Source organism: Aquarana catesbeiana, linkage group LG05, assembly GCF_042186555.1.
Source record: "Aquarana catesbeiana isolate 2022-GZ linkage group LG05, ASM4218655v1, whole genome shotgun sequence".
In the NCBI taxonomy this organism is placed as follows: Eukaryota; Metazoa; Chordata; class Amphibia; order Anura; family Ranidae; genus Aquarana; species Aquarana catesbeiana.
In genome coordinates, this window is record NC_133328.1 from 398,009,608 (window position 1) to 398,026,557 (window position 16,950).

Genomic DNA, 16,950 nt, shown 5'->3' on the forward strand with positions numbered 1-16,950 from the left:
AGCGCTGAAAGCTGAAAATTGTCCCGGGCAGGAAGGGGGGAAAATGCCCAGTATTGAAGCAGTTAAAGTAAGGCAGTGCCGGATCGCAAAAAATGGCCTGGTCAGGAAGGGGGGTAAACCTTCCGGAAGGCAAGTGGTTAAAAGATCAACAGGTTCACTTGTTACTCACTCCACACCTAACTTAAGGAGATCAATTGACTGCACGCTTTGTATATGCAGCTCCATAAGTGAAGGGAACAGGCTGGATAACTTATACAATCTTATTTCACCAGAGCAGTCACCATTGTCACCCTTCTAGCAGTGTGCACAGCCCCGGGGTATTCACGTACACTGCGCAGTACGGCCGCCTGACGTCACGTATTGTAGCAACCTGCCATGGAGACGGCGGAGTCCATAGTAACCGGACCGGCGCTATAAAAGAATGCAGAGCCCGGCGCGCCACGCACACACATTCCATTACAGCACCATCCATCACCATGGGATGTCAGAGCTCCAGAGTGCGAGTCGTTCAGCCCACGGACGGGAGGAAGAGCGTCTGGGGAGAGAAAGTAAAGCCGGCAGCCAAGGTCAGGCGATGTGCTGTGTATTATCCCCATCCATAGACACCTGCAGGACACCTCATCATAGGCAAGGCATGCAGAATGCCAGCACTCACCTTGTCACTTGTATCTTTATGGATGCTTAGCCACAGCTTTCCATAGATCATTAATAATCATATGCCTAATAAACAATAATGATCTGTACACTACTGGAATAAATACATCCCTTTGTTCCCAATAATCTAGCTCTAGTGCTGATCTGAAATCGATTTGACAAATCACTAGGAAGCACAGAGATTTCTGCCAAATTGGTTTTGCTGTCAGCCAAATTTTGGCAAAAAACTCCCAAAGCAGAGTTTGCATGGAAAAAAAAAGACTTCTTTTGTTTAGTTTAATTCCAATTTTTGTTGGTTATTATTTATTAATATTTTACTTTTTTGTTTATTTCTGTCTGGTTTTTTTTCTTTCTTTGGAAAAAAAAAGGTATAATAATGAGACTAGCGGAGATAACATTTTTGTGAGATTGTCACAACTACTAGTCAAGTATATATAACAAAAAGAAAGAAAGAAAGAAAGAAAGAAAGAAAGAAAGACCAAAAACCATTGTAATCTCACCTTTGACTACATTGTATTTAGCCCATATGACAAACTTTACCGAAATCCTATGACCTGGTGACATTTCAGAGACATTTAAAGTGGAGTTCCACCCAAAAGTGGAAGTTCTGCTTTAAGCACTCCTCACCCCCTTACATGCCACAACTGGTATGTCATTTTTTTGGGGGGAGGGGGGGAGCTGGTACTTATTGATTTTTTTTTTCATGAATTTTTTTTATTCAAGCAGCATTCATTTACAGGACTGCTTAGCATTCGGTGGTGCCATTAAACCCTATTGCCTATTTGCTCATATCAGTGAATATATATATATATATATATATACACATGGATGGTGTCTAGACACATTGCTTTTATGCTTTTATAGACAATGTTCTCTTTTAATGGTGAAAGGTGATGTTATTGTTTTATTTTTCAGTATTAATTTTGTAGTTTTTTTCCATAATAAACTTTTGTATATTTTGATTTTTTTTTTTTTTTTTGCATTATTGTGATAATATGTCCCTATGGCTCTGTTAAGTGGTACTTTGAACTATACCCTCTACCTAGGTATGTTTCTGTTTTTTCATATGCTAGGCTGGCCACTTAGCCCCACTTTTAACAAGCGTGAGTGGATAAGTATATAGTGGTATTATTTTGTACCCATACTTTAATTGTTTTCCATTTTTCTTTTTCTCAACTTAGTTTTGACAGGTACCTAGCTCCCACTTCCTGCTGTCGTCGCCTCGCTGCCTAGGCTACTCCTCCTCACCCCCTAGGTGACCCCCCCTCCCTCTCTGCAATCTTATGGGACACGTCACAGGTCCCAGAAGATTGCCTGGCCACTAAGAGAGCGCAGCACGACTCGCGCAGTGCGCACCCGGCTGTAAAGCCGCAAGCTGTCACGACCTGGTAGCCCGCTCTTGCAATGCCAGCGCCACGGAGAGGAGAGGGAGAGGAGCGAGGCTTCGGGCGACCGCATCGCTGGACCGTGGGACAGGTGAGTGTCTGCTTATTAAAAGTCAGCAGTTACACTTTTTGTAGCTGCTGACTTTTTATAAACATACAAACGAATGGCACTCTGCTTTAAACTCAGGTACTCTTATTCCCGTAGCCCACACATAGAACTATAATACAGGAAATATGATTTCCTTATTCTAGTGTGTGAGTCATGTTAATTATTAGATTTAATAAATACTGCTATACCTTTTTCATTACCCCTAGTACAGTGTGTCTAATTAAAATGGCTTGAGAGGCTAAAAACAATTTCAGGGAATTGTATTGTCTTGTTTTGCTTTTTTTTTCAATTGTATTTTTTGCAATTGTATTTTTGATTCACTCACGTTGATTGGTATAGCTCCTCAAATTTTATTGCTCACTGTTAATGTATGTTATTTGTGCATAGGACTTTCAGCACACATATCAATCTAAGATTTTTTTTTCCTTAAGTAGTTTGTCTAATTAAAATGGCTTGAGAGGCTAAAAACGATTTCAGAGCATTGTATTGTCTTTTTTTTTTGCTTTATTTCATAATGGGAAGTAGAGACAGCTCTCAAGGCTGATCTCCACTAAAAAGGGGGGAAAAAAGGACGATCTCGGTACTGGTAAGCAATATACTTGCTTACCGGTACTAGAAAGATAGCCCTTTTTCCCTCTTTTTTAGTGGAGATCAACCTTGGGAGCTGTCTCTACTTCCCATTTTGCAATTCACTAGGATGATGGTACTCCCCTTATAATTTACTTTCCTTCTTGGAACTATAACTTTCGAGGCATACGCCTACATTTTTGTTTTATTTCTTCATGTTATTTCTATATAAATCTAAAAATCATACATTTTAAGAAATACAATGGGGTTGATTTACTAAAGGCAAATATATGGTGCACTGCAAGTGCAGTTGCTCCAGGACTTAGTAAACAAAGTAAAGTTTGACTTTGCAAAGAATACCCAATCACATGCAAGGAAAATGTTTTAAAAAAAACTGTTTTTGCTTGCACATGATTGGATGATAGAATTCGGCAGAGCTTCACCTCCTTTACTAAGATCTAGAGCAACTGCACTTGCAGTGGACAGCATATTAGCCTTTAGTAAATCAACCCCATTGTTTTTTTGTGCTTTATGTGGATAAATGATTATTAAAACGAAATAATCATTTTGGTTACACAACTATCATATCTAAATAAAACATATTCTCTACAATATATAAATATACAAATGAATGAAGATATTTTTTGGCCTTTCCACAGAGAGTATGTTTATATTTCAAGAACTATAATAAGGTTTGAAGTGGGAATTGTAGCTACCAGAGGATCTTTTATAATCAGTCCCAAGCTGGAAATAACATGTAGCGGTAGAGTATAGAACTGCTGCAGCCTGGTTTGAGATAGGTGCTTGGCTTCTACATACCTAACATGTAGAGAACACAGGAAAGCTTGCCTTGCCTAGGCATCTTAAGTCATTTATAGCATAAGAGTTGTCTCTTAAGGCTTCTTTAATCAGGCTAAAACATATACAGTAGGTAATTTGCCATTATTTTGATTTTCAGCCACATTACTGTTATTTTCCCTATTAATTGAACCTAATTAGTACATATAATGGTTGTTGTAGCAAATAATAATTATTATATGTTTAGTAAATTGAACCTAGTGCCTCGTGTATACAGTCTGTAGCTTTCGGCTATAGGGAGCTGGTATTCACCCTATTTCTATTTCTGCAAGCACAGACTCCATTCCCCTCTTGCCCCCACAATAACCACACATGGTTACTTGAAAAGCAGCCAGCCACCAGCTTGCAGGACAAAAGGGCAGAAAACTTTAATTACTGAAACCCATCACAAAAGGCTGAGATGTCAGTGGTATGGAATCACACATGACTGTAGCTTAAGCAATAGATATCCAGGTTCAGAACACACTTGTTTGAATGCTCAAGATTGATGTGTGTTTCTTGGTCTATTGATTCAGTATTAAAGAAAACCTATCCAAATAGGACAATATGTAAACCTTTAAGATCAATGTTTTTCAAGCACCACAATCCCCTCTAAAACTCAAGGTGCTCTGATAAGCAAATTACAAGTTTTGTGAGCAATTGTGAGGGCTCACCTGTCTCCAGCGCTAACTATTGGTCCTAAAATATGATATAGTTACATAGTAAGTGAGGTTGAAAAAAGACACAAGTCCATCAAGTCCAACCTATGTGTGTGATAATATGTCAGTATTACATTGTATATCCCTGTATGTTGCGGCCGTTCAGGTGCTTAGCTAATAGTTTTTTTAAACTAATCGATACCCCGCTCTGAAACCACCACCCGTGGAAAGGAATTCCACATCCTTTTCGCTCTTACAGTAAAGAACCCTCTATGCAGTTTAAGGTTAAACCTATTTTCTTCTAATTTTAGTGAGTGGCCACGTGTCTTATTGAACTCCCTTCCGAGGAAAAGTTTTATCCCTATTGTGGGGTCACAAGTACGGTATTTGTAAATGGAAATCACATCCCCACTCAAGCGCCTCTTCTCCAGGGAAAATAAGCTCAGTGCTCGCAACCTTTCTTCATAACTAATATCCTCCAGACCCTTTATTAGCTTTGTTGCCCTTCTTTGTACTCGCTCAATTTCCAGTACCTCCTTCCTGGGCATATACAGTATCTCACAAAAGTGAGTACACCCCTCACATTTTTGTAAATATTTTATTATATCTTTTCATGTGACAGCACTGAAGAAATGACACTTTGCTACAATGTAAAGTAGTGAGTGTACAGCTTGTATAACAGTGTATAACAGTGTAAATTTGCTGTTCCTTCAAAATAACTCAACACACAACCATTAATGTCTAAACCGCTGGCATCAAAAGTGAGTACACCCCTAAGTGAAAATGTCCAAATTGGGCCCAATTAGCCATTTTCCTTCCCCGGTGTCATGTGACTCGTTAATGTTACAAGGTCTCAGGTGTGAATGGGGAGCAGGTGTGTTAAATTTGGTGCTATCGCTCTTACTTTCTCATACTGGTCAATGGAAGTTCAACATGGCACCTCATGGCAAAGAACTCTGAGGATCTGAAAAAAAGAATTGTTGCTCTACATAAAGATGGCCTAGGCTATAAGAAGATTGCCAAGACCCTGAAACTGAGCTGCAGCACGGTGGACAAGACCATACAGTGGTTTAACAGGACAGGTTCCATTCAGAACAGGCCTCGTCATGGTTGACCAAATAGGTTGAGTGCACATGCTCAGCGTCATATACAGAGGTTGTCTTTGGGCAATAGACATATGAGTGCTGCCAGCATTGCTGCAGAGGTTGAAGGGGTAGGGGTCAGCCTGTCAATGCTCAGACCACACACCGCACACTGCATCATATCTGTGTGCATGGCTGTCGTCTCAGAAGGAAGCCTCTTCTAAAGATGATGCACAAGAAAGCCCGCAAACAGTTTGCTGAAGACAAGCAGACTAAGGACATGGACTACTGGAACAATGTCCTGTGGTCTGATGAGACCAAGATAAACTTATTTGGTGCAGATGGTGTCAAGTGTGTGTGTGGTAGCAACCAGGTGAGTAGTACAAAGACAAGTGTGTCTTGCCTACCGTAAACCATGGTGGTGGGACTGTCATGGTTGGGGGCTGCATGAGTGCTGCCATCACTGGGGAGCTACAGTTCACTGAGGGAACCATGAATGCCAACATGTAATGTGACATACTGAAGCAGAGCATGATCCCCTCCCTTCGGAGACTGGGCCGCAGGGCAGAATTCTGACATGATAACGACCCCAAACACAGCTCCAAGACAACCACTGCTTTGCTAAAGAAGCCGAGGGTAAAGTTGATGGACTGGACAAGCGTGTCTCTAGACCGAAATCCTATTGAGCATTTGTGGGGCATCATCAAATGGAAGGTGGAGGAGCGTAAGGTCTCTAACATCCACCAGCTCTGTGATGTCGTCATGGAGGATTGGAAGAGGACTCCAGGGCAACCTGTAAAGCTCTGGTGAACTCTATTCTCAAGAGGCTTAAGGCAGTGCTGGAAAATAATGGTGGCCACACAAAATATTGACACTTTGGGCCCAATTTAAACATTTTCACTTAGGGGTGTACTCACTTTTGTTGCCAGAGGTTTAAACATTAATGGCTGTGTGTTGAGTTATTTTGAGGGGACAGCAAATCTACAGTTATACAAGCTGTACACTCACTACTTTACATTGTAGCAGTGTAATTTCTTCAGTGTTGTCACATGAAAAGATATAATAAAATATTTACAAAAAATGTGAGGGGTGTACCTACTTTTGTGAGATACTGTACATGCTAGTGTCCAATAGTAAGGCTTTTGGAGGGAAGGAGGTTGGTTCTTGGCTTTGTACTTGTATATGAAGTTGTCCTGAATTTTAAGGGGTTCCAGAGTTCTGGAGGAGTCATTGATAGGTGCATGCAGGTATATCACAGTACCCCCTTTTGTTTAATGTTGTATGCTTAAGGCAGAGTTCCACCCTAAGGTGGAACTTCCGCTTTAAGCACTCCTCGCCCCCTTACATGCCACATTTGGCATGTAATTTTTTTTTGGGGGGGAGGAGAGTAGGTACTTGGTTTTGACAGGTACTTCCTGTCCCACTTCCTCCTTCCATCGCTTGTCCGCCTAGGCGACTCCTCATCTCCCCCTAGGTGGCCCCTCACTCTCTACAATCTTTTGGGACACGTCACAGGTGCCCGAAGATTGCCTGGCCACTAGGAGAGTGCAGTGCGACTCGCACATGTGCAGTTCACACCCGGCTGTGGAGCCGCAAGCTATCACAGTTGGGTGCCCACAGTAGTAATGACGGCGCCACGGGGAGGAGGAGAGGAGCGAGGCTTCGGGCGGTTGCATCGCTGGACCATGGGACAGGTGAGTGTCTGTTTAACAATTTTTGTAGCTGCTGACTTTTAATAAACTTACAAACTCTGCTTTAAATTAGTTTTTTTCATTGGAGATATTCACCATAAATATTGGCTGCTAATATCTATTATCTTATATTATGTATAACATGCTATAGCATGTTGGTCTGTCAGTAACAAAGGAAACAACGTGAGATGTGGATTATCCTATTGTCCAGAATGACCTTTGCCTGCTGATTTGTATACAATATTTGCATATTTATTTGTAGGATGAACTTAAGTCTCCAAGAACCAGTGGCACCAATGTCAGAGATGGATCAGCAATGTCAAAAGGAACTTTGGATAGTGGCTTAGGTTTTGAAGATGAGGGTGTAGGCAATCATCTACCAGGAATAGTAGAGGCAGTTTCTCCAAGGAGGACACATGTTTTGAATAATGGTAAGAGAAACCTTTTATTATTTTTACTTGTGGTTTAAAGCGATTCTTCTGGAAAGTGTCAGAGCTTGCCCACTTACTTCTGCTCCCCTACATTTATGATGGGCTGCATCATTGTTAATAATAAAGTATGACTGTAAGGAGGCAGGATGGGGTGGGCAAACTTTGAAACTATTAGGAATGACCATTGACTATTTGACCATTAAATGATACTAAACACACAGGGGGAGTTACTAAAACGGGAGCACTAATGAATCTGGTGCAGCTGTGCATGGTAGCCAATCAGCTTCTAACTTCAGCTTGTTCAATAAAGCTTTGACAATAAAACCTAGAAGCTGGTTGTTTCTATTCAGAGCTGCACCAGATTTTACAATCTCCAGTTTTAGTTAATCAACCTCACACTGTTTAATTGACATTGTCTCTTCTATTTCTGCATATGTATGATGGCATTGTAACTATTGTAATTAAAAAAGTACCTCTTTCCTAATAAATATACAGCTATCACATGACCCAGATTTTTTCCAGCCTGTCTGCCTAGGAACATATGCAGTAGGAGCTTCTAATCCTCTGCTGTTCAAAATAAAAAAAAAACAGTCTTTGTAATACAGAGTAAAAAAATAAATAATTAAGATCAATAACCTCCCTGGCGGTATGATTATTTCAGATTTTAGGTGCTGAAAGCGGTACAATTATTTTGCACAGAAATTTGGCGTTTTATATTGTAGGCCTGTAATTCTTAGGAATAGTTCACTTAAATCTGTCCAAACAAGAGTCTAGTAGACATCCCGGGTATGATAAAGTTTGAAAAACGAAATAAAAAATTATAATATAATAAATAACTATAAATAATTAAAACACATAATAATATAATAATAATAAAAATTATATAATAATGTAATCAAATCAAAAACACTGAAATTTGCTCAGTTGCAGAATTTTAGCTTTTATTACTTTTAGTGTTTGATGACGGATCTCCCCACAAATCACTATCGCTCAATTCTGCAAGTGATTATAATTTATTATCGCTTTTTTCTAGCTGGTCTAAAACCACTTTTGATGTAAAGAGACAGTTTTGGTTGCTATGGACAATCTCCAGTTTCCTGGCAGAAAGAACAGTTTTATATATATAAAACTGCATGCAGGACACTGGGCAGACCACTAGGGACAAAGGGGATGTGTAGTTATTTGATACAGTACTGTAATCTGTAAGATTACAGTATGCTGTATCTATACTGTGTGTTTCACTTTTGAATTTACCGCCGAACTCCGTCCCCGTGCGTCGCAACGCTCGCAGGGAACGGAGCTCGGCACTGTGAATCGAGCGAGACACAGCGGCTCGCCGATCACAGCGGGGAGACATCGCAGGATCCAGGGGACAAGGTAAGTAAGCTCTTCCTGGATCCTGCGATGCAAGCCCGAGTCTGGCTCGGGGATACCGCTTTTCGTATGTAAAATCCACCCCGAGCCAGACTCGGGAATACCGCCAGGGGGGTTAAACTGTTTTAAATTGGCATACCAATATATATTTGAAATCAAATCTTTGTTGTTTTTTTTTTTTTTGGCAATAACATGGTGTGGGCAGATTTCTGCCAGTCACAGGCTGTGTCACGCCTCTCCAACCTGTGTCTTAGAATAACAGGGAGGCGAATTGTACAAAAGAATATTCCTGCGCTATCGGATATGGAATTAGCTAAAGGTGGAACAGCTGCACGCACCTATTAGGTATCACTAGGCCTATATAAATGTTGTATAGATGAATGGTGCCGCGCTAATCCTATTAAATGAGTTTATAATTAATAAATTATATAAAGAAACCGGCCTGGAGGGCCACTGATGTAAAAACCAGTGCTATATCTCACTGTGTGAACTAAATATAAATGCAAAAAATAATAAATAATAAATATGTGAATGTGAGCAAAAAATAGACAACCTAGATAATCAATCAATGTCTACCGTGACTAACCATAAATATGACTGTTCCAATCAAAAAATAAATAAATAAATGAAATAAAATTAAATAATTATTAATCAGCAAAGTGCATAGTGCCAACACTGTGCAATCTAGATATCTAAATCATAAAGTGACTATATATTGTGAAACAGCAAATTTTCCATAAAGTGCAGACGTGCAAACAAATATAACAGTTATGTGCAAATAATGACTCCAAAAGTGAACGGTATTAGATTGAATGTCCTAAAAAATGAATGTCCTACAAGAATAAAAAACGAGGGGCAATCACACAGGAAAACCGTCCATAATCTTAAATACAATCTTGTGACTTAAGGTGCTGGCATGCGCATGTAGCAGTTAAAGTGCATGGAATTTTCAATCACCAGGCACTTTAACTGCTGTTATATTTGTTTGCACGTCTGCACTTTATGGAAAATTTGCTGTTTCACAATATATAGTCACTTTATGATTTAGATATCTAGATTGCACAGTGTTGGCACTATGCACTTTGCTGATTAATAATTATTTAATTTTATTTCATTTATTTATTTATTTTTTGATTGGAACAGTCATATTTATGGTTAGTCACGGTAGACATTGATTGATTATCTAGGTTGTCTATTTTTTGCTCACATTCACATATTTATTATTTATTATTTTTTGCATTTATATTTAGTTCACACAGTGAGATATAGCACTGGTTTTTACATCAGTGGCCCTCCAGGCCGGTTTCTTTATATAATTTATTAATTATAAACTCATTTAATAGGATTAGCGCGGCACCATTCATCTATACAACAGGGAGGCGAAGCCCCCATTAATCTACATGTAATATCCCACCCCCATTGTGTTTAGCTTTTTAGTGGGCATGGAGGAGGAGGGAGGTAGTGGGTTCTCATTTACCACTGTGTATACGCCCACATGTGTGACTCTATAGACACATGGGCTGCTCAGATATGATAGGGAGGAAATGCTCAGCATAGAAATTCACTGAAAACTGAGCATGTGCAGAGTTGCCACCAAAGCTGAAAAATCCCTAGCTGAACTGGGGACATGAACAAACGGTGGTGATAAAGAACAGCAGGATCAACACATTTTTTTTTTTTGCAGAATACAGAAAATGAATCTCATAGTGAATGAGTGAGTGTGAACAGCATTTATTGATAGTTTTTTATGATGTGGGTTTAGTGACACTTTAAGAACAACTGACATTAAGTCCCAGCAGAAGTAATTTAGAGTTTCTACAGGTAATACTGTATATAGGAACTTTTTCATAGCTACTAGTGTGTGTGTGTATTGCTAACTGCCTTCAAAAATGCATAGTAGTCTGGCTTCCTCCTAATTTAATGAACCACAGACCCAGAACAGGCATGCAGAGCCACTTAAATTGAACATGTGATCTGCATTCCAGGTGAGTGACTAGGGAAATACAGAAGCCATTGGATCTGTTTAACAACTGGGCGGCAAACATTTTTAGAAGCGGAAGTCAGCAATAACAGGCTATCCATACTTCTTAGTAAGAGTTCCTTTAATGGTACATTACATGGTTTCCTATTCAAAACGTGGATGTATTGGAGACATTTTTTTCGAATCTTAACCAGTAAGATGTAAAATAGGTCAAACCAGAATAGAAACATAATGTTACATAGACAGAAAATATTCCGCAAGCAGCACATAGGCCCTATTACATTGTTAACATTTTCTAGTAGATATGTACTTAGCTTTTGCAGCCCTGATCAACGGCCAACAACTACTTATTTGAACAGTGATAGGTTCTCTTTAACCACAGCAGAACACTCCACAGCTCAGCTCTTAGTCAAAGAACATCTATAAGTACACATACCCTTCACATTTTCTTTAGTTTCTTTGACATTTTCCATCAAGTCAAAAGCTCGACAGGGTCTTTTCATACTATAGCTGCACAACATACATTAGTATAAAAATAGAAAAGTAATTGTGTGAAATTGCCTTCATCCATTTACTGAGCTACAGTATATTTCTATATTATAAAGTGTGCAGTGTAAGAATAATTAATAAAAGGAAACCGAAGAGCAAAAGGAAAAAGGAGCAGCAGATACAATTTTGGTATAATGCTGGTTTTGGCTTTCCACACAGTAGAATATACATATGCTTACTAGTTTTTTTTATACATTCAGTTTACTTAGTGTCAAATTTTGGAGTATATTTCTAAAGCAGTGAAGGTGATATTCGCCAAACATTCTCTGCGGGTGTATCTTCCTGTTTTAAAATAAGATGATTAATTTACCTGCAGTGAATATTTGGCGAATGTCACATTCACTGCGTTATAAATATGTCCATATATGAACAAGCTATGGCAAATGTATTCATCAATATCTTTCAGTAGGTAACTGGGATGATTAAAGCTAAACTCTGGAAGGTTGCAGAAGTGGCTGCATTACTTACCTTCTCCTTGCTCCATCAAACTTTGATGCTCTCCTCCGCTCCCTGATTCTCTGGTCTATGGTTGGAGCCTCTGTATCATCATGTACAATGCAGAGACATTAACCTCGTATTTTAGGAGGTGGGGTGAACATAATGGAGGCAGGGGGTCTTCTGGAGCGAGAGTCAGGTAAGTAATACAGCCTCTTCTACGTCCCTTCTCAATGAGCAATTACACCGTGCAGGGGGCACTGCAAGGGTTCACCCGCAGTAAATGTTTGGTGAATTTCACATTCACTGCGTTATCAAAGTGCCTGTATGTATGAACAAACCCTGGTACATGTATTGAAATCCTACAGTAGGTAACAGGGTTAATTTATCACAGATTGCAAGTGGAAATGTTGCCCATTAACAAGCGATGACATACATTTTAATTTTCTAAGGTATGCTGGCCATACATGGTTAGCATCTCGGCCGATTCAGCAGGAACAAGCCAAGATTCGAACCATTAATGGGCATGATGAATGTACCAAGTTGATCGATCGATCAACTTGGGTACAACCAGCCTGCCGAATTTGCTTCCGATAATCGCAAGAGGCTGCTATAGCCACTAGCAATAATCACTGTTTTCACCCGGCGGGGATGGCTTCCCCCGCCCGCTCCCCCCCCCCCCCAAAGAAGGCAATGGCCCAGCAGGAGGGATTCCCCTGTCAGCACTGTCTGTGTTGATGGGGGAATCAAGCAAATTTCTTTCCTGTAACCTGTGGCTGCAGGAAAGAAATTTGCACCGCCTATGGCCAGCCTAACTGATTTCTACAGACAGAACTCCCAACTTTCTTTCAACTTTGAATTTGTGAGAAAAGTCCTGGACAGCCGCACTCAAAATGATAATCGCCTTTATTGATAAAAACAACAAAAATACATGCCACAGCAAGAAGTACAGGGAAGCTGATGCGTTTCACACTATAGTTAGTGCTTAATCATAGCTATGATTAAGCACTAACTATAGTGTAAAACGCTTAAATATATCAATGGATCCGCGCTCGTGGACTGACTCCCACCTGCAGCCCCCCTAGATAGGAAGGGAACACCTAAGTGATCCCCCAAGAAATATAAATCAAAGGATAGGGAGTGGCGCTGTGTTAGGAGTGTAAATAAAAATTAACAAAAAATGAAAATGTGTGAATAAAAGTGTAAAGACAGAACGTGTGAAATTCTTTGGTGTGATCCAAAAAATTACTTCCAATAAACTTTTTTTATATATATATATACCCTTGTGTTAGTGCAAAAACACCTTGATCTAGTGGAAATTAATATTATATGTGCAAAGAATCGCAAATATCAAGCAGCACCTCTAAATACCATAAATACATGAATAAATATAAAGTGATAAATGAGCATAGAATCCAAAGCTGACATTGAGAGAGCGAGTGCAACGGATATCGAGTGGGGTCTTCTAAAACCAAGGGACAGGAAGTCCCCACCTCTCAGTGTATACAGCTGCGTTTTAAGAATGGGATGCGTGGAAGGAAACTGACATCTTTTGGACTGGAGTGAGAGGACCAGCATTATACGCTCGTACCCCTGCAGGGGTGGAGCGCTCTGGTGAGTGCAACCACATTGGGGGGACTACTGGTTGTCACAGCACGGCACTTTATCATTTAAGAAGATTTTTTGCACAATTGTTATGAACTTTCCTTGCACCAAACAACATATGGCTTTGCGATTTTTAGCTGCGATTTGAACACATTATTAACGATTTTTTATGCTTATAAATTAGTGCACGTTTATACATTGTTGGTTATGAATCTTTCTCTTACCAAACAGCATATGGTTTTGCAATTTTTTTAGCTGCGGTTTGGACACATTATCAATGAATTTTTATTACTTATAATTATTACATTATTGGTGGACAATTATTGTTTTTGGACATTTATTGTTTTTGGCACTTTATCACTTTATATTTATTCATGTATTTATGGTATTTAGAGGTGCTGCTTGATATTTGCGATTCTTTGCACATATAATATTAATTTCCACTAGATCAAGGTGTTTTTGCACTAACACAAGGGTATATATATATAAAAAAAGTTTATTGGAAGTAATTTTTTGGATCACACCAAAGAATTTCACACGTTCTGTCTTTACACTTTTATTCACACATTTTCATTTTTTGTTAATTTTTATTTACACTCCTAACACAGCGCCACTCCCTATCCTTTGATTTATATAGTGTAAAACGCGTCAGATCCCTGTACTTCTTGTGGCATGTATTTTTGTTGTTTTTATCAATAAAGGCAATTATCATTTTGAGTGCGGCTGTCCAGGACTTTTCTTACAAATTCATTGTTACAAGCATTGCCAGCACCTGAGGCTTCCAGTCTGGAGGAGAGGTTCCTGATTGACCTTCCTAAAGCAGTGATTTTTCTTTTTCTTTCTACCAACTTTGTTCACAAAGCAACCCCACTGCTTTAAATTTGGCTTGACCTCCCCTTTTTTTTTTATATAAGATAAGGAATTATATTTTCATGTATTGATAGATTATAAATATTTACTACAAAACATAATTGATTGATAATAATGTTACAGGCACAAAAAGTAAATACTATTTTGCAGAAGTTTAAGTACTCTGTTGCTAATGGAATGTTTTTTAACTGTATCATTATGGGGTTGCTCAGGTGAAAACCTGATTGACAACCATACAAGACAGTGTTCATTGTTCCTTCTATTCATGTTATGTAATTAGACACAGCTTGAATGGCAGTATCCTAGCAGCAAGGTAACCCCTATCTTTCTAGTAGTGATCTCAAATCTTTTGAGACAAAAGGGTGTTTTAAAAGTGAATAAACAGGTTTACATACTGAAAAGATAATTGTTTTCTCCATATAAGCAGATCTGTGGATTGTGATTATCTTATCACCGCCATCTCAGTCTTCACGTTTAACTAATACGTGATGGGCTTTTGTATATGTGTAGATTTTTCCAGTATAATTTAGGTGTCATCACTATATTTTAGGCTGAGTCAGCCTAATGTAATGATTTGTTGGTATCTTGTACCAGTTGGTACCCCTCTTGTCTTAACTAAGCAAAAATGTTTTATTCAGACAAAAGCCAATGTAACCCTAGGGATCATGTTGCTGTCAATAACTCACAAGGATCAGGACAGCACAATAGATTGCACACCTACTTCTACAACGTTACTCCCTCACTGGCTGAAGAGCTGCAAGATCTGGCTCACCAGCAAGGGAACAGCAAAGGAGTGTCAACTCGCCAGTCTGGGCAGGAAGAGAATGACACTGTAAAAAGCAGGTGAGGATTCTCTGCACTCCTGATGATCCTCTTGCTGGAATTCTATGTCTTCCCCACTCCGGCCAAAGAGATTAGTAGCACTGAGATGAAACAAATAATGCAATAAATTGGAAAACCATATTTTCTAAAAGAAGAAAAGCATGACAGTCGTTAATGATAAACAATGCTTTAGCAAACTCAGTGTCAGTGAATTCGGGTTTACATCTAGTTTAAAGCAGTATTAAACGCTCAGCGTTTTTTTAGCTCAACACATTGAACACAATAAAATAAACATTCCCCAATAAGATGTTTGTTAAAATTCCTACCCAGGCACTTGCAGTTTACTACTTTCAGTGCTGCTGGCTCCAGCTCACACAGTGCTGCTTCCCTGAAATTCCTGTCTTCACAAGAAAGAGTAATGCCCCGTACACACGGTCGGACTTTGTTCGGACATTCCGACAACAAAATCCTAGGATTTTTTCCGACGGATGTTGGCTCAAACTTGTCTTGCATACACACGGTCACACAAAGTTGTCGGAAAATCCGATCATTCTGAACGCGGTGATGTAAAACACGTACGTCGGGACTATAAACAGGGCAGTGGCCAATAGCTTTCATCTCTTTATTTATTCTGAGCATGCGTGGCACTTTGTCCGTCGGATTTGTGTACACACGATCGGAATTTCCAACAACGGATTTTGTTGTCGGAAAATTTTATCTCCTGCTCTCCAACTTTGTGTGTCGGAAAATCCGATGGAAAATGTCCGATGGAGCCCACACACGGTCGGAATTTCCGACAACACGCTCCGATCGGACGTTTTCCATCGGAAAATCCGACCGTGTGTACGGGGCATAAAGCTTAATGTACACGGGACATTTTTACCACCTCTCCTGAACGATTTAACTTGACAGATAGTAACCCACGTTTAAAAAGTCTGTTTTGCTGCCTTTACATGCGTTGTGCCGCGTTTGCGTTTAGAAGCATTTGAAAATAAAAAAATATATATATATTTTTTTCAAAATAGTGAAAAATGAAAAACGCCTGTAAACAAAACGCGGATAAACGCGAGTTACCGCATTTAGCTGCTTTTGGCCTTTGAAATGCCTCTAAACACAGCTTCTGAATGCATTTTTTGGGGTTAAAAAAAAGCCTCTAAACGCAACTGCCTAGAAATGACTATAAATGAACCTATGTATATTTACTGATAAGATAACATAGAGGAGAGTTCAGGAGCAAATTGAAAATAATGCCCAACTGCTCCTAAACATCCGTTTACCAGCAGCAGTGTACATGAGGCCTTCACTGTAGACACTGCAGTCTCAAGTCAGTCTATTAGCTTGGAGAATGAAGGAGGGAGGATCAGGGGAGTTCCTTGCCATCCTCGTCCACTTTTCATTTTGTGTTTTGTGTTTTTTATTGATGTACTCAGTTCAGGGAGACACGACTCCAATCCCTGCATGCAAGGGTGGCTCCATAAGATGCTGAAAGAGAAAGGAGTCACCCTGGCACAGGAAACCTGGGGCAGTGGTCATGGCACCAGCTTCAAAAGCTACATTGTCAAGGATCGAAGATGAAGAAGCTGCATATTCAATAAAAGGTTAACTCAACTCAGCTAATGTATATATCTACAGTGCCTTGAAAAAGTATTTATACCCCTTGACATTTTTCACATTTTGTCATGTTACAACAAAAAAAGGAAATGTATTTTATTGGGCTTTTATGTGATAGACCAACTCAAAGTGACACATAATTGTGAAGTGGAAAAAAAAATGATAAATGGTTTTCAAATATTTTTACAAATAAATATCTGAAAGCTGTGGCATGCATTTGTATTCAGCCCCCTTTACTCTGATACTCCTAACTAAAATCTAGTGGAACCAATTGCCTTTAGAAGTCAT

General features: G+C 39.4%; 1 protein-coding gene across 1 annotated transcript in view; it reads left to right on the forward strand.

The window, feature by feature from the left end:
* Positions 1-386: 386 nt before the first annotated feature.
* Positions 387-16,950, forward strand: part of STMND1 (stathmin domain containing 1) — a 32,537-nt gene continuing 15,973 nt past the window's right edge. Inside the window, exons 1-2 of the mRNA XM_073631109.1 lie at positions 387-566; positions 7,247-7,415. Of these exons, the coding sequence (XP_073487210.1) occupies positions 477-566; positions 7,247-7,415 (259 nt within the window). The 5' untranslated portion in view covers positions 387-476. The remainder of the gene's footprint in view (positions 567-7,246; positions 7,416-16,950) is intronic.